Source organism: Anser brachyrhynchus (assembly GCF_964034855.1).
Source record: "Anser brachyrhynchus genome assembly, chromosome: 3".
Classification (NCBI taxonomy): Eukaryota; Metazoa; Chordata; class Aves; order Anseriformes; family Anatidae; genus Anser; species Anser brachyrhynchus.
The window spans coordinates 51,074,299-51,102,241 of record NC_137696.1 but is presented as its reverse complement, the minus strand read 5'-3'; the positions used below and the strand labels follow the sequence as shown (position 1 = coordinate 51,102,241).

The 27,943-nt window shown below is 39.6% G+C and overlaps 1 protein-coding gene across 1 annotated transcript in view; it reads right to left on the bottom strand.

Moving 5' to 3' along the window:
- The window catches only part of RPS6KA2 (ribosomal protein S6 kinase A2), a 302,905-nt gene that overhangs the window by 52,982 nt on the left and 221,980 nt on the right, over positions 1–27,943 (bottom strand). Inside the window, exons 5-11 of the mRNA XM_080588462.1 lie at positions 27,579–27,659; positions 26,773–26,852; positions 23,144–23,250; positions 15,877–15,914; positions 15,004–15,146; positions 8,406–8,476; positions 7,446–7,534 (exon numbers count right to left, since the gene is read on the bottom strand). Of these exons, the coding sequence (XP_080444588.1) occupies positions 7,446–7,534; positions 8,406–8,476; positions 15,004–15,146; positions 15,877–15,914; positions 23,144–23,250; positions 26,773–26,852; positions 27,579–27,659 (609 nt within the window). The remainder of the gene's footprint in view (positions 1–7,445; positions 7,535–8,405; positions 8,477–15,003; positions 15,147–15,876; positions 15,915–23,143; positions 23,251–26,772; positions 26,853–27,578; positions 27,660–27,943) is intronic.

Below are 27,943 nucleotides of genomic sequence, written 5' to 3'. Positions count from 1 at the left end.
TAACATCCTCGATTCCCAAAAGGACTCAGGATTAATAAGCATCTTGCAAAAGGCACCTCAGAGGACTCAGCTTTTTAAATGCAATAGTTGTACTTCCTGAGGATCAGCATTACAAGCAGTTTAGAAAGGTCTTGTCAACTCAAGCTTTTGTAAAATGTGACATCCGCTCTCCTTGTGTACAAGACATTACTGATGTTTGCCAAAATGCACTGATCAGGAACAGCTTCCTACAGTCTGCTTAACGTTCACTGATGAATGGATATGAAAAGCAAACACTTTGTGAACATAACATACCGGATTATGTCAGGCCTGCTGCATAATAACTCACAAGTAATGCTGGTCTGATTACTTCCCCATCCTGGTAATGTTATAGCATAGACAAACGTAAGAGATGCACATGAGGATAAACATCCTAGCTTGGTATACAATATTATGTGCTCTGAGGTGACCCTCCTCCCCAGCCAGGAGTGAGGTCCTTGGGTTATAATGGACAGTTCTAGGAAAATACACCGTGAAATGAAATCTTAGAGAAAAGAGGACAAAAGAGAGAACATCATTATGTAGCTGTATAAATCTGTTGTAGACCTGCAGTGTTAATGTGGAATGTAGTTAATTCCCTCACCTAGAAAAGGGTGTATCTTTTAGAGCTAGGAAAAATCAGAGAAGTGCAACAACAAAGGGTATGACCTGGAACCAGATGACTGAGGAGGGTATATGACAGAGATCTGAAAAGTCATGATTATTTGGAAAGGGAGGGGGAGGAGAGTTAGGGATTAAACATTCCACATCTTTTTCTGTATGAGAATTTATGTCAGTAAATGATGCTAATAGGAATCAGGTTCAGAGCAATCTGGAGGTCCTTCTTCAGAAAGCAACCAGTTATGCGACATGTGGAATTACTTGAAAAAGAGGACACGGAGGCAAAATACTTATATAGGTTCAGGGGAAGACCAAAAAAGTACGTGGAAAAGAAATCTGCTAAAGATTACTTCATTGACAAACCACAAGAGGTTCAGGAAAACCCTTGTTTGACCTTAAAGCAGGTGGAGACTGGAAGAGAATTTGTGTGAAGTATCACATATGCTTACCCTTTTCTTGCTCTTCCCAGGATAGTTGTTTATGACTTCTAGGTATTGGACAAGAAAATACTAAGACTTAGATAGCAATAAGACTTGTTTTATTTCTTCTTAGCATAGTTTTTCCATGCACAGTCTAAAGTCTGTACTAGATACCCCTGAAAGATTCATTCTAATTTCAGCAATGCCAACAGAAAAATGAAACCAGCACAGCTACTCTGAAAAGAATCACATTAAATAACTCTTCAGAGAAGAAATATCTGTGAAAAATGTCTTGTGTTCAGTGGTGGTGATTGGAAACTTTGTAATGTGCAGTGGCTGTTCTTTACTAAATGAGGATGAAACCCAAGTGCCAAACCGATTTCAAAGGACTAGGATAAATGCTACAGACACTCTACATTACTGGTAGCATTCCTTAGGCTGAGGATAACTGCTGATGCATTCAGTCTTCTCTGCTCTGCTTCCTACCCCGCTGCTTTACTTTTCTCTGTCTTGTAGGCTTACGGATAGATCGTTGTGTGATGGGAATGATTGCCCTTTTTCAGATGATATACTATTTGAAACAAACACTTTTTTGCTACTGTTTTTGTTCCTTCTTTTCTGCAAAAATGCAGAAATCAGAACCAAGGAAAAATCCCACCCGTAGCTACTTCTATTTGTGGAGGACTAAAGTGTGCAGTAAGGAATGTAGCATGCATTTGACATGGGTATTTGTTTGAAAAATTAGCATTTCCCACTTGGGGCCACCTCGGAGCTCTGGCACAGAAAGAACACGTTGTTGGGAATGTCATGGCTTGACTCCATCTCTGGCTAGCTTAATGTACTAAAGAGATTTAGGATGGTAATAGCCTAATTTTGCAAAGAACGAAGGATTCTAATTCACAGCAGCTGATTTTACATCACCGAGAGGATTCAGTCCTTCCTGTAGTTTTTATTCCCTGATTTTCCCTGCGGTGAGGCCTGATTGTGTAGCCCACAGCTCCCTCTTGGCCCCTGTGCTCTGGCTGCTGGCAATGGCTTGTGACTGGGTCCCCTCCTAAAAGAGAAGAAGGAAGTGGCCTGAGGGCATGTTCAGGGACATCTCTGGGAGCCCCCAGGGGCCACCCTGACCTTGTGTGGAAATCAAAGTGAGAAGTTAGAGCGTTAGGTACTTACGGTGCAGCCTCTCTGGATTTGCTGTGTGTGTTTTACACACAGATGAATGTGGCCATTCATCTACCTTCTACAAATCTAGAGTGGTACTGGAAAGAGATGTGCTCTCACAGAGAAAAGAAGCCCAGAGGAGGTCCCATCTGGACTGTCCTACTTCATGGGGGTGGACAGTTCTCAAAATAGAGTTGAGGACTGAGCAGACCACTGAAGTGCAGCACATGGCTCCAAGACTGTACACCTGCTGCCTTCCTCTAGTTTTCTACTTGCCTTTTTTTTCTTTCTTTTAATTTCACCTTAACTACAATTTTGTAACCAGACGTCTCTGAAGAATAATCTGCACAATCAAGCCTATTGCCGGCAAGTGTTTCTACATGCCGTGCAGTCCCACAAGGGTCCAAGATGATAAATAATGCTTGTGGATCTAATTGCCAGCTTAAACACATTATGGAGTGCATATAGATTTATATAAAAGTAGTCTCATGTTAATAAGCAAAAACTTCATTATATAAGATTGTTTTATGACTGTAATAAAAGTGTCTGCATGCAGTAATGAATGTTTTATTTATAATTGCTTTGATTGTTGAATCATTATGGACAACGTGAGCCCTGAAATACACTAAGGGGAAAAGAGACCTATGAAAGTTTATTATTTGAATATTCAAAATGAGTAGAAGGGTTTTACAGAATTTTAATTTCAAGGAATAAAATTTTAGTGACTACATTTTCACGATCAGGGCCACACATTTTGAAATTCATTCTAAGGCTTACAAAAATGGTACACAATCACTCTGATGAAAGAGAAATTTGTTTTTAAAGCTTGTTGTCTCATAAAACTGAAAAATAAAGCTTTCTATGCATCAAAGCAGAATGTTTCTTCTCTAGAAACATAGGACTAAGGAAAGAATAACCATTTCTTCAGCTTCTATGATGAGTCTACCAGCACATGCTTTTACTTTATACTGTCTTGGCCAAAAATCTCAATTATGAGGACTCTAGAACTTTATGGTGCTTAGCAGTGTAAGGAGTTCCTGAAATGCTCTTTAGATTTGTTTACCTACCTGAACAGACTGAGGACTTTGGGTATGTGAGAATTAGTTCTTTCCTTAAGTTACTAGAAATGCAATGAACTAACACCTTTACTGTTTATGATAATTTCTTTTCTGAGATGCTTACACCTTGTTTGCCTGGATATTCCCGTCAATCTATTTTAATAATTTGAAATTATGCCCATCCATAATCTGCAATTTTCTGTATTTAAACAAAACAACATGAATGCAGCGCTAAACTGACTATTTGTACAGTAGAGTATATAGGTTCAGAAAAGGGCAGACAGTGCCTATAACAAAAGATGCCAAAGAAAGACTTTCCATTTCTTTAAAATTTGTTAGAATTGTTAAAGAATTATCATGGGCACCAGACTAAAAAACAAAATCAGTTAAACGGTATCACTAAATTCCTTCTCTGCCTCATTTATCTCCCTCCAATCCTAGTATTTTTTCATTTGTACCTAAAGCTTCAAAACAAAGTTTCAAAAGAAAGTTTTAGAATTCCTAATCAATCTTTACTTCCATTTGTTAAAATATCAAAACCAAACAGCAAAAAGCAAGATGGTAGTCAGAATAAAATGATTTTTTAAGCCCAGCATCTTTTGGCTTGCCAAAGTTTGAAATATTTTAGGACTAAATACAAACACTCTCCAGATTTGCAAACTTCTGAAACAATGACTGAAAACAAGTGTTTGATCCATAATATGGTTTCCACTTTATTTTAGCATGCTTCATTAATTTTCCAAAGATTTTTCAAAACAGGATGTCTAAGGCTACTTTTCTTTTATCTTCAGACTATTATTCCTTTCCCAGAAAAAGCTAAAATCTACAAAGCTGAAGTGGTCCTTTTATCTACTGACTTCTGTTCAGCATTTAGGCCAACCATTTAAGTATTTCTTCTTTCATTACCAACAAGCTTGTTTTCAACATCTTTCATGCTGATTCTCAATCAGTTGATAAACAGAATGCCTTCAGAAGATTTCCACTGCTATCCCAAAAAAACTTAAGGTCTATTTTTCTGTTATACTTTTAGATTTTATTTCCTTGAATGCTTTTGTTATAAATAATCTCTTCCTTTCTCCCAGACTTCATATTATTTTAACAAATCTCAGGTTTAAAACCGTGCCCCTTAGTAATTCCTCATATTAAAATGGAGAAAATACTGGGGCTAGAATTGCCATGGCTCATTTCTAAAGCTAAGCAATATCATTTATTTAAGTGAGCAGCTCCTTTTTAAGTGACCGGCATCCAGAAATTCCCACTGACTTCACTGGAGCATATTTTGGATACATAGCAAATTGTGGAAAGCCACAAAACGAGCAGTGCATAACAAAACAAGAGACAGAGAAAGAGAAGAAAGCAGAAAGAAACAGAAGAGGGGAGTGAGGAAAAGTTTATGTTTGCTGCAGGGTCTTATTTTCCTGAATGTGGATTAAACCTAGAAATCTCTATTTTTCTTGAGGGCAATTGAAACCTGCTGAGGAATGTGTTTTTGCACTGTCACCTCTATGGCATATCAGACTACAAGAGCTGCCATCAGGTCAGGAGTTAAAACCCATGGGAGCACAATGCCTCTGCAGGCTACGTGGGTGTCCCCCCAGGAGGAAAAGGGTCACAGGAGCGTGCCGAGGGATTGGCTCCCCTTTCCTGCCAGCCCAGAAGATGGCTTTGCAGGAGGCTGGGTGGTCTCTGTTCCCTGTGTGGAGCAAGGGCTCTTGTCTTCTACTCTCTCCTGGAGGCAGCCTACGCCATACCGTCCTCCTCCACAAGAGCCAGGCTCCCTCAGAAAACAGCTGAGCCCCCATGTCGGGTCACTGCATGAGGCAGGGGCTTCAGCTGAGTTGCTGCATTCATGCAGAAAACATCCGTTCACCCAAAATGTGACAGTCCAAGGTGGCTCAATGTAAAGCAGAGGGCTGGAATAGCCCACACGCTGCCTCACCTGAAGCAAGGGAAAGAGATACTGGAGCAAGAAGGTCAAGCAAAAGCTCAAGGGCACAGAGCACAGCGTTCATCTTCCCCATGTACGCATGCACACCCACATGTACCTATTAGAAACCGCAAGATCCATTGCTCAGGCAGATGGTGGTAGAAGTGGGCTGTCAAACAGTTTGCTCTCTGCCATCTGTCAGACCGCTAATGCTGTGACTGCTGCACAGAGGATTAAAAGCACTATGTGGCAAAGCTTCAGCAGCACCACCTCCAGCATCTGAGAAGTGAGTGTGGGTACCGCAAGGAAAGGGAGAAACCTCTCTTGCACCTCTTGCTCTTTCCACACCTCAGAACAAGTGATTTCCTAATTCAGCTTTTTGCTTCTAACCTTATGTCTCCAATCTGAAATAATCTTGCAAGTGTAAACAGTTGAAAGCAATAGCAGCAAATTGCTTTTCGCAAGTCTCAATATTTAACCGGTCTATGCCATTCCTTAAAAGACAAGCCATTTATTAGCTGCCAAAACTCCCATAGATGACAATGAGAGCCAACTACACATTTAAATAGGACCAGCCAGCTCCCTTCTTGTGATACAGTTTAGAGAATTGAAGGATTCAGTTTCTGCTCGCAAGGTCGGTCTTTTACAGAGCCTTTGAGTTTCCAGAGCAAAGTGTTTCCATCTAAAAGTACTGACACAGAAAAGCATGTCTAGAAATTTCTTAAGACACTGATAGCAGAAGAGCTACACAGGTTGGCTGTGTGGCAGGTGCATAAAGAAGCTCCTATACCTTCAAAAATAATTCATTATTCCAATGAAAAATAATTCTTTTTCTGCACTAAGAAGTTCACCCAAGGAAATCAATTCATTCCAACACTATCAGGCAAAGATGCGTCTACTCCTGTGACAAATATAACTCTGAATCTTCAGAGGTCCTTCATATTTCCAGTTTTTCAGGTTTTCCCAGGTATCTTACTACTAGCTTTGTAAAATCTCATGCTCGGCCTGGATCAAAACTGTTGTGTCACCTCAGTCAAGGGCTTGGTCTGCCAGAGCTGGCAGATGTGAAGGGAGGAATGGAACCCACTTTGTGGCACAGGCTCAGGGATAGAGTGCTTTGGATGTGGCAAGAGATGAACAGAGCATTTAAAATTATTAGGGAAATTTAAAAATAGGAAGACTTGAATGAGTGGAGGATACCAGTAATCAAAAGGTATTGATAAGTGGTGTATTAGAGTGTAAAAACAAACAAACACAAAACCTACAAGAGAGGCACAAAGGAAAAGGAAACCAGGAGGAGTATAAAATGTGTACTTTGGAGCTATTCCCCACTGTCCTCTGGTTTGCCCTCTTCCTTTAGAAACAAGATTTTCCCTTGCTCATTCAAAACGCAGCAGAATCTGAGACTATTGTGGAAAAAAAATAAAAAATATATATATATATATAAATATATATGTATTTTTTTTTCACAGAACAGGGTATAACTTCTAAATGAAAAAGAATACACTGCTGTTATCATGGTAACATTCACTTGATATGACCATTCTTATTTTTCCACATAACAAATGAAGACTAAAATTTCAATGAAAATTATGTGCCAGGCATGGTCCATGACCTGAACAAATGTGATGAATTTCTTAATTAAACTCCCAAAGGTAGAGACAGCATAAGATACATGATCCAATAAATTCCTTCAGTTTATCACAACTTAAATGGAATTAGTAACAAAGGGTGAAAATACATCAGTAAGAAAGGAGATAATACGTTCAGGGTAACAAAGAAAGCCTACTGTTAAAATGTTCCCAGCAACCAGAATGAGACAGCATTGAAATGCATTTTAGAATAGGAGAGCTCATGAAAAATTTTACTCCCTTTTTCTCCCTACCTCAGATCTGCAGCTAACCTATACAGAATAAAAAAGATCGCTGTCTTCACAGTTCCCTGTATTATCATATGCTGGAGTTGGGTTACACAGTTCATAAATGCTGGTGGTTCACTCTCCCTCTGCACCGAAAAAATAAAATCCAAGCTAATAACATGTTTGGGATTTCAGTGTTTTGCCTGTGCTCTTTGCAAATTTCTCTAGTAATGCTGAAGGTTTCCTGCACTCTGGGAAAGCACACAAAATGCACACAAAATGAAGAGGATAACTCTCAGGGAAATGATCTCCAAAGGAAATGATCACCACCTGACAAGACGGAACCCACGTAACAAATGCACTGATCAATTGTACGCCCATACCTAATCTGTTGGACGGGTTCCTTTTGAAGAGGGCTCGCAGCAGGCTCTGGGCTTCTATGCTCAAGAACTGTGGCATTCCCAGCTTGGCTCTGAAAGAACACGACACTTTAAAAGAAAATAGATTTTTCAAAAATTTTCTCCATCATATTGTGGTTTACAGAGCGGAATTGCAGTAGTCAGGAGGGGGCAGGCACATGAACTTGCTGACCAGAGGCATGACTACCTAAATACACCGCAATGAAAACTGAGGGCCTGATCCTGTTCTGTCGAATGATTTACCACTGGCATCACTAGAGTAGATCTAATGAATCTCATAATATCGTTTGCAGCCTAAATAGGTCATTTTCCTACTTTTTTTTCTTTTTAATTTTTTTTTTAGTTTGCAGAAATAAATTTGGGAATCAAGAGAAATTTAAAGAAACAAAGAAAACATTGTGAAAATAATGATAATGAATCACATTGATTAGAGTGAATAAAACTTTTCCCTTGGTTTCACAGTTACAGAGAAAAAACGTAAATGTAAGAAGTAAATTAAAAAATGTTATAGAAAGGTAAGCTTCAAACTCTGAAATAATTAAGTCTGTGCTTAACATTAAGTGAGTGTGAAAAACGCAAAGGAAAAGATGTGAAACCTTGAAACAACAAAACATAAGCTATCCTGCAGAAATCTATTTCCACATCTGTATGGATAATGACATTCTGTATTATGGAAAGTAAGATGCATTTCTTTTGTAAGGCCTGCTCAGTAGTTCACTTCCTTCTATTTATTCTGAAGGCAATTTTAGAGCCACATGCAGGCATTAGCTGTGCGTACCTTATCAAATCCAAGCCTTACAAAGCTTTGAAAAACTCATTATGCACATTATTATTCTCCATCCTTCATATACATAGGACCTATAGGTTGCCCCAAGGGCACGGCTAACTCATAGTTAAGGAAACGAAATAGGTTTCACTACTCACTTGAGAATAAGAGCCATTGTCTCTTTTCTGTCTTTACCCTGGAACGGTAACGATCCTGTCAGCATCTCAAACTGTGGAATAACAATAAAATGGCAAAGTGAGTAAGTGTTGAGACAGTCTGCATAGCTTATCTACACCATGATCATCTTCTATTCATTTCAAACATAACCAAAAACTTGAGGAAAAGGAACGGTCCAACAAGCTGTAGTTTGGAAAAAAACAATACAGCAAATGTGGATTTTGCAGAACATCAAGGACCACTATGACTATTTAGCTCAAGAGCCTTGTTACAAACTGATACTCAGGGTCAAGTTTTGGTATGTTTAACGAGAAGTATCATACTTGCTGCTTCTTCCAGCACCTGTCCTATGACTATGTTGGAGATGAGATATTTGGCTGGATGGACCTTTAGTCTGAACAGGTGTGGTTGTTCTTAGGTGTCTGGCACGGACTGTGGTGCAAGGGAAATGGGTTTACCACACCATCCCACACCTTTTCTTCATCCCTCGTGTCCCTTCCAATTTGGGATATTCTATGATTCTATGCTTCTTTTTACTTGAGTCCAACCACATTTACACTACTTAGAAATGTCATTGCTATACTTTGCAGGAGAAACAAGTTCAAACCCAACAACCTCAAGGCATTATTACTTTCTTTTTTCTCTCCCATTTTGGTTTCCCTGGCTGTACTCGATGAATTTTGCAAGTGTCACATTTAAATGAATCCAAGTCTCAAAGCAAAACTCAGCAATCATCATCAATTATTTGCTTAACTCACTTATGAAAACATCAGTCAGTTATAGCTCCTTTGAAACAGAGCAATGCTTTCAGCAAATTTGACAGAAATTTCACATTTGTAATAAAAGCAGCCAAAGAAATTTAGTATGGATTCAATACCAGGACTTTCATGCAGCTCTAGCCTCAGCGTTTCATGGGGGTATCAGTGGTAGTTGCTTCCTCTGACTAAAGGATGATGAAGGTTATACATCAGCAAATTAAAAACCAAGAACATAATTTAGCCCGGGTATAAAGGAGGACGATGTCCATTGAGGATAAGGAGGACGATTATTTGCTTATGTCTCTGATTCAGGCTTTGGATATCTTCTACTACAATAATACCTACTGATTAATATTAATTGCTATAAATTAAATATCTATTAAGGTAGGACAGATTGCAAACCATTACGTGGTTTTCGTACCTTACCACACAAATAGCTTCACTCCTCTCAGGAAGCAAATTTGTTGCAAAAGGAGCCTTTTTATTAGTAAAAACTGTCAAACTGCTTCATCGCCCGACTACTCCCTTTTTGCAGATTAGATAGGGCCATGTCATAAGAAAACTATATGAAAACATAAGAAAATTATAACTATGAAATTGCTAGGCAAGACTTGTGAAGAGGGCAAATGAGAGGCTTAGAAGCCTAGTAATTAATTGACTATAATTAATCAAAGGATTTGTCTGCATTATGAACAAATTACCTCAAAAGGATAAAACACAAGGCAGAAGCAAGGAAAAATACTTAAAAAATGTGCATATGACTGACAAATATAGACAAGATTTGGAAACATGAAGCTGTTAACTCCTGCTTGGTGTAAGAAAGTCAAGACAGCAGCTGTCTTGCAGGGCTGGTGGAAAGCAGTTTGTCTGCTAGAAAGAAATATGATGGGGTAGAATTGATAAAACTGCCTAAATGACATAGGAGCTCAAGCCCCATTTTCAAAATAATTCTGACCTATAGGAGCTTTATTCCTGAACAAAATGGCAATATATCCTAGGGATGAGGGGCAGAGAATGTTGCTTCCCAGGGCAGTAACAAAAGTGACACATATTGTACAAAACCCTCATCACAATTTCTAAAGAGTTTCCTTTGCTTTCTGGATAAGTACCAAATGCTCACTTACACTTGCTCATGTTTCTTTGTTGTTATAATAAATCTAATTTCACAGCACTAACAATGCCTGCAACAGCTCATTTATTTTGGCAGAAATGGGCTTGACACTGCTGATGCAAATGATAACAGATCTAAACCACTGCTTGGTCAGTGACTACGCGGCAGGACGACAACTGCAGCTCCCACCCACTAGGATATCACAGGAAGATCTACAAATGCAGTGTGTGTGCAGGGCAAAGCAACCTGAGGGCAAGAATCTTGGATGCAATGTTCAAGGAGGAAGAAAAGGAAAAATAAATTGAAGTTGCAGGAGGGAGTGGGGGAAGTGACTGTCCTGGAGGCTGCAGGGAATATTTACTGCACTGCTTTAATGGCTAGCACTGTTACCACATGCCTCCAGTTACACAGGTCTAACACTGAGATTAATTCAGACTCAGAAGAAATGCACTTAACATCAATATTTAAAGTGAAATGCAGCTACTGTGAGTTAAATTTACTTGAGTTTTTGACTTCAGTGAACTCAACTCAGCAGCAGCTGGAAGAAAGCACTGGTTCCTCTAAATGCTGTCCTGATTCTAAAATTTGTTGAAGATTAAAAATGAAATAACAAAACTGAAAAAAAAACGAAAAAAAAAAAACCACCACCACACAATTTGAGATAGTTAATCTTATCAGTTAAGGTTGCTGCACAGCAGCCTCGTTTCCCGTTTATTTTTTAAAAAATCAAGAACTTGCTAAACCTAAACATGCAAGCAGAAGCGAGCATTTGCTGTGAACAGACTTTCACATAAATACAGAGTAGTATGGGTCACAGAAGGCTGACTGGGAGCTGAGCCTAGGTGTGAAGAAACTTTGCAGTATTTTTGGCTATTAATGCAGACTCTATAATTTTCTTTTCTCTGGGAAATGCAGTTTCCACTCTTCCCGCTTCCTCATCTGTATAAACCTAGTTGGTTTGTTCCTTGCCTTCCTTGAGAACAACTCACTTCTTGAATATTCTGGGGCGCCACCTTCTCTTAGCCAATACCTCAGAAGACTTTGCCTCCCTCCAACCTTGGATTCCTTTCTGTACCAATCAGCAAGAAAGGCAATTATTCCCTGCTACAATTCAGTTGCCTACTAATACAACCACAAAACAAGCCTGATGGGAACGGATACGAGAAGTGATGCTGTTAGGTCATTTAGGAAGAGAATGAACAAGAAAAAATCCACAGCCTGGGGTGATTGCCAGATGAATAATCATAGCAGAGGGAAGGACAGCAGACAGCACAAACCATTTCAGCCTAAGTCTGCCCAAATATTGTGGGCAACAAATGATAAAATGCAAAGTTACAGAAGAAACTTGTCAATACTCCGTTCCGGAGAGTAGAGAGACACTCTTGTCAGAATGGCTGGCTTACCCTCTCAGCATTTCCAGTCATTTTCCAGGAAGCTGGGAGCAGGTCAACCACTCAGTTTTACCATTTGTAAAATGTACTATTTACCATTATTAGCCATCTGTGAAGCATAATGAATTTGTGTTTCCAAAGGGTTTGTATACCTTCATATAGCAGCTAGCATAGACATTTAAAATACTATTCATTAAGAAGACCATCCTTTGCAATGAGAACGAAACAAGAATATTATGATAGGATTTTGTACAAGAAGATAGTGTTGCTTTGTTATCTTTTATTTTTCCAATGTCACTGTGTGGTTAGGTTAAAGTGAAAATTACTACAGAGCAGAATACTTCGGCTAGCAAGGGAATCTTTTCTTTTTTTTATGCAGATTTCACTTCATTGCTGACAAATATAAATACATTTATTTTTATTTGGGATGGACTGTGGAGTCATCGCACCCTTTCTTTCTCTAATTATAATCTCCTCTCTGCTGACATGACTCTCAGTGGTGTGCAGTACTTTTTCCTGAAGTGAAAAGAGGTACAACTTCCACAATGGCTGTGGCTTCGTAAATCAGTACGATGAATTATAAACCCGCTGCTATGAGCCACCTTCCATTTTATGTCGCAGACAAGTTTATCTGGGCTTCAGAAATGACATAGTGGGCATCAAGTCTCTTGTGGAGCTGCTTAAAATTTATCAGTCATACACACAAATTTTTAACAAGTTAACTCAATTGCTTGTTTATGCAGATCTCTTGATGAGAAGAATATGCTTTTGTAGAATAGTGTTAAAACAGAGCAACGCTCTATCTAAAACCTCCAATACAGTAAGTAAGATGCAGGAAGGCAAAAAAAAAAAAAAAAGTTAAAAAAAATAAATGTCTGAATATGATAAACCACAACTTCTCCAGCATTTACTACAGCATTTACTAAATGAGAGGCAGGTATGTTGTAGTTTAACCTGGCTTGCAGCTAAGCATCACACAGCTGTTTGCTCACCCTGCCCCATGGGATGGGAGAGAGAATGCTTGAGAAAGGTGAATTTCAAGATTCATGTAACTACATGCATTGAGACCTACTAAGCTACCATAAGATGATTCAAACAGTCTGAGCAGCAAACAAACAGCAAATAATATTTCTGGGTTTGTGGTGAGTACCAAAGACATAGGTGGTGGTAAATGAAGTTTCACTTTCACTGACTTTAATAAGACTAGAACCTAATCTTTGTCAGATAAATTTGTCCTGATATTAATAATCACAACGTCTCACATTTGATGTTGCCTTCAAGGATCACTGTTTGACTGTAGACTGAGACTGGTCAAAGCATACCCCTGACTCCTCTTCATATTGTAGCATTAATCTCAGTTCACAGAAAAGAACAGATGAGAGAACCGATGTTTGGTTGCTCTTCTGATGGCTAGCTTACAAGCTGTTTTATCACTACTTCCTTACTGTGTTCCTTCTACTGACCAAAATTTAAACACAAAAATTACACTATCATGTTCCCTTCCTTTCAATCTACACATATGCCAACTGGTATATTTTCTAAGTATATTTCATACTATACTGCAAATAACTTCAAGAAATGCTAATAAATCATTTGGATACCATTTAACTCTCTGCTGTTTTTCAGACTGGCATAAAAACAGCTTCCCTAACAGAAGATTCAGGCGACAGACTGAAGAAAACAAGGAATGTTGAGAAGAGCACAAGACAGTATCAGAAATCTTCACGCACTTTTAGTGTTTGGAAATCCCCTTTTCCTGCCGCAATCAGTTAATTGTTAAAAAGGAAAAAAGCTTGAACTGATTAAAGCTTTTTTTTTTCCTCTAAGATGTCTGGTAGCACTCAAAGGCTTAAAGCATCAGCTTACAGTTAAAGTGATTTTTACTGTCTTTAAAGCATCTCCTTTTACGTGGATTCTTATCTTTCCTAATTCTAACATACTGAATTCCTGCCAGAGGGTATGAAGAAGAGAGAGAGATGGAGAAAAAAAAAAAAAAAAGAAAGCCTAGCAAAAAAAACATGTGGGAAGGAACCAAGTTCATTAGCAGGTGAAAGAAAAACAATCTATGCACCAAATACATCAATGTTTCTTTTTAACTAGAGACAGACAGTGAGAAGGCACAGCTATCCTCCAAAAATAAACATATAATAAAAAATTTAAAAGGTTGGTGTGTATTTATTTTATGAGACATAATCTATTGATTTTCATGAACAAACATGTGATTCATAAGTGCTCTGCAACCACAAATGGATTTGTGTCTGTAGGAGATAAGGATATTCTTCTTTTAAATTCAGGTAATAAATTGCAATGTTTATCTAGATTAGCTGCTGTTGACCAGTTAGATCAGTGATGTAGGCCTCCTCAAAAATGTTCCTGGTTTGCAAATTGCTTCCTATTCTTGCTTCCTTTGGAGACACCATTTGTCTACTTAGGGCAAACAAAATTTAAACAAACTCTTTGGATTGTGGTGGGTAGCATAACATACAGCTACCTAAAGTAGTTCCCGTGCCACAGGAAGTCTAGCTGTATTGTGGCTGCCTGTCAGTGGCGGTGCCCTGAGTGAGGGGACAAGCCTGAAGCCTGCACGCTTCAGGATGGCGACCTCATCTTTGTTACCTGAACATATCACTGTGGGAGTAGTAAATGAGGCTCAAGGGACAGTGCTGTGCTTGATGAAATGACACTGGGAGTAACCACATCAAAAAACCTACAGTGCTTTAACCTACAGGTTTTAAATGTATAGCAATGTCACAAAACAACTTCCCCCTGACCTTCCCCCTTTGTTCTGCTCAGCAGTAATGACACCAGAGACTGAAGAGGTGGGATGGGTACAGAAGGAAGCAGGTTAGAGCTCAAAGACCTAATTTTGGAAAGGCAGGCGTGAGGGGGGTTTAATGTTTCTCTGAGAGCCTTTTCTGGCGTTGCATCCCAGCATCAAACACAGCAGCTCTCACGAGCGTATTATCAACACCTTATCATCAGCCAAGCAGCTTCACTGTAGTTAGACATCTCTCACAGAGATCTTTTTGGAAAGTGTTTTCTAGGGACTCATCTCTTATGCAGGAGCTTCCTTCTATTTTTCAGGCTAACTGTATTTTGTGATGAGTTTATTCCTAAATGCTCTTGGGGCAACATCATTTTTTTTAGGATAGATAGCTCCTTTCTCTCTGTGGTATTTTTCCTTGTGATGTATTTGCATATGGTAGCTCTTGGACTAATGATCAGCTTCAATTAATGATTCACCCCTGCAACACTGAGGTAGGTATCTGATCACTTCTCCAGCCACCCCCCCAACAAACAAATACCACCTTTCCATTACCATGAGCACGCCGAAAGACCACCAGTCAGCACTCTGAGTGTGTCCTCGGCGGTTGACCACCTCTGGGGCCATATACTCTATTGTCCCACAGAATGAATATGCTCTCTTGTCATGGTCGATGGCTTCTTTACTTAGACCAAAATCTAAATAAATTAAAAAAAAAAATTGTCAGGTCTATAAAAAGGATTATTAACACTTGTGCTCACTTAGGCTGTTCAAACCAAACATATTTGGAGAAGAACACACCAAACAACTGATGAAGCACCTTCTGGCTGCGCACATATTTTGTGTGTGGAAAGATCATAGGCAGGTGTGCACTGATGCCCTGCCTATGCGGAGTGCCTTGCTGGCATCTGTTAAAATGTCTTGAAGGCAAGTGTACCCATTTCTCTGAGGTTCTGGCTCAAAGCAGAAGAGAATGTTTAAATGAGCAGAAACACTCTGTTCAGGTTTGGCAAAGAATGCTGGTAAGGATGTTTGCTCAGATTACCCTGATGAATAATAATTGCAGATGGAAAAGAGTTGTAAGGATGGCCAGACAGCATCTCCAGAGTGACAAAGGAATGGTTTTCCAAGGTGTCCTCTACTCAGTTATAAATTCAGAGAAATTAATCCGGAGTAATCAGTCATACTGGGAACATCCCTCCATCCATGGTGGTAGGCAGTCGAGAGTAAAAGCTTCAAGTCAGTCTGGAGAATGATTTTACCAAGAAAATACTATGTTCTCCATGTGCTGTGCAGCACATGAGTGCTTGATGAATTGCCAGAGGAAAGAATGCTTCTGATTTTTTTCCAAGCAAAGACCAAGTTGCATGAAGCATAGTGCGGAAAAAAATTAGCTCACAGGCATGTAGTTTTCTATTCCCCACATACCTGTTATCTTAATGTGTCCCTCTTCGTCAAGAAGAATGCTGTAAAGCAAAAAGCAAAGATAAGTTCATTAGGTGGTCACAGATCACAGCTAACAAACATGAATAAAACATGGTTAAGACTAGTAAGGAGATATACATGATTCAAATACACCTGCAAATAAACCCTCAGTGCATGATATGCCTCCAGAAAGAAAAATGATCCCCGAAGGTCTGACTGATCTCATGCCTGAAGCAAGCAGAGCCTGTGGCAGTTGCACAGGGAGCCTCCTCTTTTCTCCACAGCATGCTTGGGATGGGGATGGGAACTGAGCTCAGAAAGAACAAGGTGTTCAAAGCAAACAGCTGCAGAGAATTTGCTTCCAGCAGGAGAAGGAGCTATAGGTTCTCCCCTGTTCTTGTAATAATAAAGGCACGGACACAAATAATAAAGGCTTGGACTCCCTGGACCTGAAATTAATTCCAAAGGTAGATATGTTCATGCTAAAGTAATAAAAGTGATCGCAGAGCATAATGACTATTCACAACCTAGCTGCATGGATCTCAGCCCCTGCTAATTTATTCTGTCCGGAAGCATAAATGAAAATTCAGCCTGGCAGCCAAATCCAAGTGTTCTCACGTTTGCCACCTGCCAACTTTTCTTATTCTCACAAAGGCACTCCAACATTTCTGTGAGAAAAGTGACTGTAGTTTGCAAAAAGCATTGCTGGATTTTTACAGAAATAAGAAGGCACACTGAAACTGAAAAATAATGATTTTTGGTAATTTTTCTGCCTATTAGTACTGACATAATAATGAGGGTGGTGTTCCTTCAGTCCTAGCTAGATTTAGTGTCAGCCTTTTCAAACTGGTCTAGCGAGGTATAAGCTATTTTTGTAATGTCATTCTCTCAGAGAGTCACTTTAATCCATTTATTCAGGAAGAAAATAAGACAGAAGCAAAGCTAACACATTAGGAAAGGTTGTGTGTAACTCTTGTGAAAGGTTGTCTCTGAGCTGAAACATAATTGAAAAGAGATGATCTTCTGCCATTCGTTTGTGCATTTGGAACAGATTGTTATTGTGTAATTCATCAAATAAAGGCCAGCAGCTGAGTCACTACTATATGTTCAATAATTAAAGCTTTTTCTTCTCAATAAAAGCTTCTTTGCTTCTATTTTATCTCCAGATTTCTTGATGAGGCATAATTTTTAAGTACTAGCCTATAACAGGTTTGCTTAAATGTATTTTTGTGGCTATAATCCCAAAACAAGAGGCTTGTGCTTCAGAAAAGAACAGAATAAAACACCTGCCAACTTGGAACTGAGCACGAATGTCTGAACCCCACAGACCCAGCTCTGCAAGAAGGGCCGGGGGAGCACAGCTCACAGGAATCACCCCAGATTTTGTCCCATGCACAGGAAGTCCCTGTGAGTAACAGCACAATTCAAGGGGTGTGGGATTTTCCCCAGAAACATTAATTTTATACTCCATTGACTTCCTACGGAAAATTCATGCTGCTCTTCTATGTATGCAATATGTGGTTTTCATACCTTTCACCTCCATTAGGTATGAAAGCAACAGCCATGCAACTATCAGACTGATAACACTCTCTTAAATTAAGTGAGACAGAAGCATACTGTCTCCTATTACATGTTTGCATGAACAACAAAATAAATGGATCCTGGTTTCCTACGGGTGTGTACCCTACATCCCCCAAAACTCAATCTATAATTCCATCCTGTCTCATGTTCCCTAAATACACCCTTATACAGAGCCCTCAGCTGCCTTCAGCTTCATGTTGCCCCTGGCAGTATGCTTTGGACAGCTGGGGGTTTCCACATTTGCCATCTGCCAATGCATAGAAAGCTATAGTTATGAACTAAAAAATTACATTTGATGTAAAAAGAAAATAGCATGCTGCAGTGGAACAGCTTTGAGTGACATTTAGAAGCAAAGAACAATGTATCTGCTGCTAAATACCCAGATTACAGCAACTGACAAATATTTTTTCTTTGACTGTGGAAGCAAAGTTCCTCTCTAATCATCCTTTCTGTCTTCTCTTTTTATCTTTATCACTTTACTGTTCCTTTTTATCCCCCACTGTCAGTAGTAGAAATTCTATTGTGACAATCAAATTATGTTAGCTGGGGTTTGCAGGATCAGCTAATCTGAAATAAACTACTACTACTTTGGGGAAGGGAAAAAAAAACTGGAAGTTGTTAATCTGATTCAGACTTGAGAAAAAAAATTCTTCTAAATCAATGCTTTGAAATTATAAAAAACAGTCGACTACTTAAATGTTAAAGTAGGCTGTAATTCCAGTGAGTAGTATTTTTCAGTATTAAATTTTCCCATTTTATCTGTTCAGTTTAAGCTCTGACTGTGTTTACAGGATACTGCCATTGTCAACCTGTTCTTTATTTCAAAACAATAACAAAATTTTAGCCTGAGGATGGTCCCACAAAAATTTAAACTGCTTTCATTGACTTCAGTTTAAAAGTATGTCTTGGGATAATAAAAGCTGAAATCTGTATGTCAGAGGCAGAGAAATTAACCTGCTAGCAGGGGAATGACATTCTTCTGACTAGCACCAGGAGAAGAAGATGCTCATGGTAGAGCTAGGACTGCAACCTCATTATTTATTTATTTATTTATTTTTCTGCAGCTTTAACACAGAGATAAAAGACTTTGAATATTAGCTGTTCGTATTATTTTATGTTGTATCTTAAATCAAGGCCATAGTAATTTTCTCTTATTTCTCTCTTTTATTTTTAGTTTTGAGTCATGCCTTTTAGGCTTCATTTTAAAGCTCCGATATACCCAAATTAATGTGAAGTTCTGCCAAACCTATCAAAGCTGCAACTCTGTTTTTTGTTGTTGTTTGTTTTTTGATGATTTAAGTTTTTTTCCAAGTCAGCTCAGTTTTGCAGAGAATTCAACCCACACTTTGTGTTTTTCAGAAACCATAGCCAAAAACTCAGGTTGGAAAGAAAATCTGAAACGTCACAGAGAGCATTTAATTTGGCTGCAGGCTTTGTTATGAAAGTACTGGGCAGAATGAAGAATCCAAATATCTCCCAAAAATGAAGATTTGCCCAAACAGTCTATCTTTTGTAACATTCCGGTGTTTGCATGATGCCATACTATCTCAGGTAAGCTGAACAGTCATATGCTGAACTCATCTCTGCTGTAGCTTCATTGGCACCATGAAGTCCCCAAAAGAGACAGTTCTCTTCAGTGGAAGCTGATAGCAATTCTCCACCAAAAGTCTTTGACCCTCACTGATCCTCAGATCTTCCCTCTCTCCACAGAGCAGCTACGTTCATGAATGAATTGCAGGGCTTACAGCATGCTGTATTAAATGGCCTTTTTAAAAAAAGTATATATATATATTCGTTCAGTGGTTCAGGAACTGTTAAATGAGCAGTTGAGCTGTCCCTTGTATGGACAGCTGAGGGCATCACAACTTAAGCCTCTCTTTGCTAACTGAAGTCCTTGCAATAGAACTCTATCAAGATGCAGCTGGGTACCTGGAGATAGAACAGGCAAAATAAATAAAAAAGATCTGCATTCTCAGAAGGTAGAGTTTCTTCTAAGTCATTCATACTCTTAAACCGCAGCATAAGCAATAACACATTTCATGTACTAATTTACAAATCCCCATTTTTCTAGTTCAACATAGCCATATTTAACAGCTTGATACTGCAGTTCTTAACCAGAAGCACGTCTCAAGATCTAAATGAGGTTTTAATGTGACTGAACAGCACCTTGTTCCACACAGCATCCCACTGAAACCACCAAGACAACCCAAGGAGAAGAAATGGCTTCAGCATTTTAAGAGAAGAAGCATCTGGTTGTTCCATACAAGACTTTAACCAGCAAACTCAATTGCTTGCCTTTTTGAAATAAGTACAGCTAACTTTATAACAACTCCCAGAGCATGTATATATTCTGGATGTGCTTAAAATTAATTCATAGCTTTGAATTGTTAATATGAATTTTTTTTGCTCAGGGAATCTTAAAAAAAAAAAAAGTTGAACCTGAAATTTTAATGTACTGAGGTTCTCTCAAGTGGTCTGAACAGTGCTATTTTCTAACCACTCTTCTTTGCCATAAACAATTCCAATGAGCTTCATTTTAGGACGCTTGCAGAGCTGACTGAAGCAATCTCAAACCTATTAGCAGTTACTGTTGGGAGCTTCTGGAGGACAGCAAAAGCACTAAGCAATGAAGGAAGGACAAATGTAGTGCCTATCTTTTAGCAAAGGGGGAGAAAAAGAATTGGGAAATTACAAACTAATTTATCTCCATTTCTGCAAATCTGACTGAGTAAACCTTTTGTGCTCTTTCAGACTGGCAATGCTTCTCCTCAAGATGTGGTGCAGTTCTGGATGTTGTACTGCAGAGGAGATACGGATCAAGAGAAATCAAAGGGGAGAAATGAGAATGACTGAATGCCTAGAAAGACTGACTGGTTAAAAAAAAAAAAAAGAAAAAAGTTGTTCAGTAAATTCAGTAAATGGGTTTTTTAGTGTACAGAAGACAGGATTAAGGACAAGGTCATTCTTGCAGTCCCCCAAGGCTGCTGCTGAAAGCAAACATGCCACCTGGAGAATCTAGGAGGAGAGGCCAAGGAGCAATGGGCTGCAACTGCAGCACAGAAATGTCAAGGTAGCTTTTAAGAGCATCTTTCTAGAGGTACAACTGGTGGAGCACTGCCGAGAGGTCTGCTATGGAGGCTGTGGAATCTTCGCCAACTATTTTAAGAATAGGTTAGCAACACACTAGCAGTGACCTTGGTATATTTGACCCTGCACAAGGGCAAGGGAAGGATGAGATTATCCTGGGACAGTCCTGACTTTCTGTTATTGTCTCATTTAGAAAGTTATCCTTTCCAAGATGTAACTTAAAAATTTAGCATTTTTTCCCCTTCACAATGCATGTTTTTCACCTGTACCTGTTTTTCTATTCTAAACTTAAAGTTCCAGTGAAACCACAGGCTGTCATACTTTGCTGTGCTAGGCATGGCTACACATAGGCTTAGTGGTAATAAAGGTATTTTAAAGGATTTTTTTTTCCTGTACTTAAACAGATGCCTTGAATTATCCCCAGGTATGAACGTCAGTTATACCAGTCTGGGTCATTCCCATTCTTGAACAACAATTTTAAAAACAATATATAAATTTTATATTTTAACAAAATATTATATATATACTTATATATAAATATAAAAATATACTTATTACAATTTTATTATTATATAAGTCAAGTTATAAAAACATACATTCAAGTTTAGGAAATACCAGAATGAGGGCTGCCACCTTAGTTTGACCTGAGTCTTTAAAGGTCTTTAATTGCATGGAGATACTTCTTGTTTTGTTCCAGAGAACTCCTGCCACAGGTGGCAGAACAGATAGATAGTATTCAGGGATTTTAGCACAGCTGAAGAATGAAGGAGATGGCTGACTGATTTTAAGACAGATAAAAAAACACAGAGATCTGGATTCCAGCTTAGCCTTTTCTACTTGTTTCTGTGTGGTAGTGACAAATCAGTGACACCTTCCTTTCTCAGGTGAGCTCTAATTTATCAATTCACTGATCCCTGATATGAGACATTGCAGTTTGGCCTGCAGAAATAGTAAGTACTCTCACTTGCAACTGAAGTCAGAGAGAGATGTGCATTGAAATGCAATGTGACACATAACGCTGAGAACCCTGCAAAATCAGGTTCTACGTATCTCAAATACAGTGAATAGTTTTGACATGCATTTAATTTTCTCCTTGGTTTCTAACTTCTCCCAAAGGAAAAAAAAAAAAAAATTATGGCATATGCCTAGCAGCACCATGACTTTTATTTGAATACACAGGGTCATATTTGGATAGCTTCTAATAGCAGCTACATATATCACACACTTACATGAAAAACAGCATCTAACACCAGAAAGAAAAGTAGTACATGATTCATATTAACACTCACCAGAAACAAAGTTTAAAAGCGAAAAACTCTAGTCTATAGTACTATGTCATAAATAAATAATGTCCTGTCCTCCCCTTCAGCTTCTCACCTACAAAATCCAATTTCAATTAATCTTGGTGTCTTTTTTTTTTTTCTTTTTTTTCTGTGAACGTGACAGTAATATCATTCCCTTTTAAAGGAAGATTTGCATATTTTTAAATTTTTTGTCACAAAAGGAAAAGGCTTGCTCTGCTGTTTTATTTTGGAATTGTAAACAACAGCCAAGCAGACTGCTCTCAGTGGTCATCTTTTTTAAACGATTGTGACCATTACACTAAAAAGGCTGGTAACTTTGACATGTTGCAGCCTGCTTTATTAGCACTGGCACAGAAGACGCAAGCAAAGCACCAGCCAAGTGGAACAGAATAAAGACAATATCACATGACTGCCAGTCAGAGCACTGTGGGTGTCATTTAGTCTATTGATGTACTGCAGAGGAAAAAGAGAAGGAAAAAACCTACATAGAACCACATTAGGAATAACAAATAAGCTAGAATCATTCTGGGACAATATTTTGGATTGTTAATAAAAATTGTTTTTAAAATGTTGATTGTTATATTTCATGAGCCACTATGCGCATTAGTTTTCAGAGATTCTCATTTACTTTAAACAATGGCTATAGTAAAACTGAACAGTGCCAAGACATATTTTGTATGAGCTGGAAGAGGAGTTGCTTTGAACTGTCTATATCCCATCAGAGGGAAGGCCAGATTAAATGGTGCGAATCACGAATGGTTCTGCTGAAGTCAACAGCACAGGTCTGAACCCCGCCGCGCTGAGCTCATTCATAAACTTGAGGCCACATTACATTGCACTGCAGATGAAGTATTTGGCTTCATGCTTAAGTGAGATAATAGGAAGACCCTGGAGAATGGGACTGTGGAGACTGGAGCTCAATTCATGCCCCAGCCTAGTGGAATAACTGAAAACAAACACTGGTAAAGAGACTGCACTGCTGCTGTGTTAGACTGTACTGGGTCTACCACATATTACCACCTTAGCCACTTCTGTATTTGGTGTCTCAACCACTGCTCCACCATGTGTCACCACTTCCCAAGCTTCACTTGTGAGAGGATATGGTACTTCCCTACATTATCAACTTACATGGAGTGGACAAAACCTACTCTTGACAGTTAGGCTCTCGTGTACTGCCTCACATACAGGAAGCAAGGCAGAGTCTCTGGTACCTTTTGACTTGTTAGCAAGACGAGGAGCAGAAACGACCTAAAAGCTCACGTATTTATGTTTCAGTTCACTCTTTCTCATTAACTTACTTTTCTGGTTTCAGATCCCTGTAAATAATTCCAAGCCCATGGAGGTGGTCTAAAGCCAGGGCCAGCTCGGCTAAGTAGAACTTGACATCCTCTTCTGTAAACATCACCTAGAGAGAAGGAAAAGAAGAACACGTCTATTTACGAGACAGTGGTGGGCTGGCTTGCATTAAACAGACATGGGGAAGGAATTGTCTAACTCAGGAATGCTGGAAGGCCCATCATATCAGGTTCAATTTTCCATAATTTGTCTGAGCTCACATTAACAATTCTTACCAGATTCTCCTTATAAAACAAAACTTGATCTGACGAGTACTTCTTCTGTTCCTTAAAACATGCTGCTCTCATTCGTCTGTTTGATCTGTTTAGATGACATCATGTCGCAATAATATAAATAAGGTTCTAACTCCTTAGCCTTTGGAAGTGAATGGCAAAATTCAATATATTCACTGCAGCCCGTATTGCTTTCACATCTCTTAATTTGCTAAGATCTTGGCATTTGGTTCCTAAATTCTCACATAATAATATGGGGAACCTCTCTGGGGAAGCATAAGGCTTCTTGTTTTAGAAACAGAAACACATCTTGTTTCCAAATATGAGCAGAATAATACAGCATGAGGACACTCAGAGATGGATTGAAGCCTCCATGCATTGAGGGTTCAGGGAATCCGCAGGGGGTCTCTTCAGCGCCTTCAGTGGCCACCAGACTCCTAGGCCATGGCCTCACTGCCAAAGGCATGTGCCGCAGGGAACAACCCCCAGCTTCTGCAGAAGAGCGAAAGGGGCTTGCAGCTACATTGCAAGGCAGTGTTTTTAGAGCTGTGACCTCATTCAATCCACATAGTACTTGGGTCTCCCATACGCCCAGGATAGCACTGCTGCAGTCCTGGGGCACAGCATTTTGTTTATGGTTTTCCAGGTGAAAATATCTGACATAGGGTGCCAGGTGTCTTCAGCATGGTACTGCTTGAGGGTGTGCAGCCTGGGATAGCATTGGAGGAGTGTGCAAGAAGGAGACCTGGCACATCCTTGTGCATGACAGCTAGAAGAATCTCCCCTGATGCAAAGGAGCATCAACAACAGTGCCTCTGTTTTGGCTGTGAGAGAGCAAACAGCTTCACCCTAAGCCAGAGCCAGGGACAGAGACAGATCATGGAGCAGGACCTTGCACTGAGCCTTAGTTATCCTGCTGCAGATGTCCTGAGCAATGATGTGCTGGCCAGCACACGGGGCCTGATGAGATCTAAGCTGATGTTGGTTGTTTCCTTTCAATAGTTGACACAGCTACTACTAACACTGAAAGCTCTAGTTTAGGTGTAAAGAAATTTCTGCAATCAAAAACAAACAAACAAAAAACCCTGCCAAATACTAAGCTCAGAAAAACAGAGCTCAGGTGGCAAGAAAATTCTTTGGTTCAACATCTTTTATAACCTAGATGATATTAACTTCTCTTTAATTAAAGTTCAATATGCACAGCTATAATAATGCAGAAAGAGAAGCTGAAATATTGGATATGCAAGTGCAAATACTACACATGACAGAAGTAAAATGACTTATCTCAACACAAATTTTCATGTCATATGTAAGTGTAAATATCTGCAGTAGAAGTTGTCGAGCTTATTTTTAAAATTAAGCCTCTGCTGTTGGAAAGGGGCAGCCACAATACTTGAGTGCTTTGAGAAGCTGCAGAAGGTTGACAGCAAAACTAGAGGATTCTGAGAGCAGATGTCACACAATTTAATTAAGAGTATCATTGCAAAGGAGAGAAGGAACTATGATATATATATTAAAAAGTTGTATTAAATATAAAAATAAATTTTAATTATTAATAATGTTTAAGACAAATAATGTAGGCATGATATGAAATCAACAGAATCAGGGAAAAACTTGATCTGTAAAGATATATCCAGCTACAGTCAGAGTTCTCAGAAAGACAGACAAGAAAGAAATGAGCTTTGCATGTACGCATGCTGTAATGTGATCTGACTGAAAGTCCACTAAAATTGGACCAAGTCCACATTTCATAAACTGCAAACAATACAAGTTTTCCCATAATGTCGTCCCTTGTGATACATTGCCACTAAACAGCTGCAAAGTATAGGTAGACAAGATGAGTTGCAAGCACTGAAAAGAGAAGCATATATCAGGACTGTCAAGTTAACAGGACTCGTTCTTGATAGTATAGAGTGGGACACACTGAACTGTAAAAGCATTAGGAAAACCTGAAGTTTCATTGGAGTACAAAAGCTGAGATGTGCTCTTTCACCTCCAAGTCCCCTGATTGTGCAGAATGTGCCAAGAAACACTTTTTCTCTTTTCTCCCATGAAATCAGAGAGGTTCTTTAAGACAGCACGTGTCAATAACAAAGCCTGATTTCATTGCAAGCCGCAGGAAGATAGTTTTATTTTCTTTAATCTTTTTTTATCATATTGAAAATAACTGGTACCATGTAGTAAAATACCAGTATTCAGCACTGTAACTAACCAATTGCGAATGTCTTCCTGCATTAGCAGACAAGCCTGGAAAGCAAACAGTTGGGCTCCCAGCCCACGGTGGACACGACAGTCAGCCAGCCAACTCCACTGCAGCCTGCAGCATCTCTCAACCCATGAGCTGCTGCCACTGCCATCAGGACTGGGGTGGGAAAAAAGCAGCTCGGGAACTTTTGGATGAAAGTACTGTTCTCACAGCTTTTTTAGTCCATCCATAACTCCTCTAATTGAGAAGATTAAACAGATGTCCCCCTCGAGGTGCCGTATGAGACATCCTCGTCTTATCTTTAAAGATTCTGTGTCAACTGCATACTGGCACCCCTTCCCCAGTCTGGACAGAGACCAAAGGCTGGGGACACTACACTGGTGACATCAAACCAAGGGCACAGACAAGCCCTCAGGACCCCAAAATGACCCCTGGCTCCAGTGAATCTGGAAAACCTGCTGCTGCCTCTCCCTGTGGGCATTAGTGAGACTCAGGTTTGGTTTCCTGACTTTCTTATTCTTCAGCAGCAGAATCTACCCATAGGCATGAGCTGAAGAGGGCAGGGAACAGACTGAGCCCATGGAGGACATAAAAGCAGCAGCTGTCCCCAGGTAGGTGTGACAGCAGGTGACAACCAAACTGCACACCCTGGGCAGCGGGTGGCCCTGACCTGCTCCCAGCAGCGGCTGCAGGAGATAGCATGTTCCTGCTGGTGACCAGTGCCCTGCTCCACCTGCATGCCCCCCGCAGGGGTCAGCCCACGACCGATGGCATCTCTTTTTTCTGCTGGCAGTGGTTGTGCTTCTACAGCACTTCCATGCCCATGTCCCAGGCAGAACGTATTGGGGATGGGATTCTCCTACTGCTTCTAATCGCAGCCAAGATACGTTTTGTGAGCAATGGAGCTATTCTGCTATGGGAATGGCCTTCTAGTTTTCTGTGATAGTGATGCTTACAGGCTATCTGCTGCATTCCCTATGGCACTAATCAAACAATTATTAAGAACCCATTTAAAGATGGAACTCTATTATAAGTATACACACACACACACATATTTATCAGGGCTATTCCTGAGGCACTCCCACCAGCTTCATCAGGGTTCTGGAAATCCAGGATAGTCTTTCATTTCTAAATTTAAAATCTATCAGCTTACCTCTTTGGAGAGTCTTGTGAAAAGGTCCCCTCCCCGCAGGAAATCTAGTATTAGATACAACTTCCCCTCTGTTTGAAATGCTGCATTAGAAAAGGATGGAGATGTTGGAAATTTGAATCAAGATAAAGTCTCCAAAGAATAAATATTGTTGACTAACGGTGTATCATTCATGATATTAGCTCTCCTGTCATTTCAGCACTTAGGGAACAGAAGTATTAACTTCTCTACAGCATTAAGCAGTCTAGCTTAGACTATGGGGAAAATGATATCAGTTGAGAGACAATGATGTATACCTAACATATTCCTTTCCATTCTAAGCACCTACAAATTAATATTGGTTTCTACTGTAACAGATACCAGGAGTCACTGAGGGCTGGGCACAGAGAGGAGCTCCCAGACCTGTGCGAGGGCAGAGCCCGCACTATCCACAGCATCCTCAGAAGGACCTGTACAGTAATAACGGGGCTGCCTGGGGGCTCGAGGAGCTGCTGAGGCTCAGGAAGGCAACTCCAGCAAGACACAGCATTCATAGACACAATTACAAATATGCTGATTATTAAAAATAGTTCCTCTGTTTTCTTAAATGACAGTTAACGGCAGGTGGGGGGGCTGGCAGATGTAACTCACCAGCTACCCTATCAGCAAAATATATCACATTAGACTTTATGTCAAATGTATTTTGATGGACAAATGGCTAAGATCTGCTTATACTAAAATTCTCCTTCGATATAAATGAAGAATTTCTTCAATGAAGAAATCCCCAACCAATTTAAGAACAAACATAAATTGTATTTTATTATAGTTACCATAATGAAGCTTGACTATGAAAGGATGATTCACTTCTGCCAAAATATCTCTCTCCATTTTTGACCGTACCCGATCCCGAACTACAAAGAAAGAACAATAAGAACAGAAATACATTAAGAGGCAGCATGGTCCACTGGATACAGTACTGGAATGAGCTTCAGGTGATTTGGGGTCTGCTTTTCACTCTGCTGAGGGTTTGTGGTGTGACCTTTAGCAAATCACACCACTCTCTAGTGTCCCCTTTTTCTGCCTATCTTGACACTGTAAGCTCTTCAGGGAGGCGCTATCCCTTCCTCTGCAGAGAGCAGCCCTAACTAGAAGCATCACAGTGTTATCATTGAGGGGGAAGCGATTACGCTTTGCA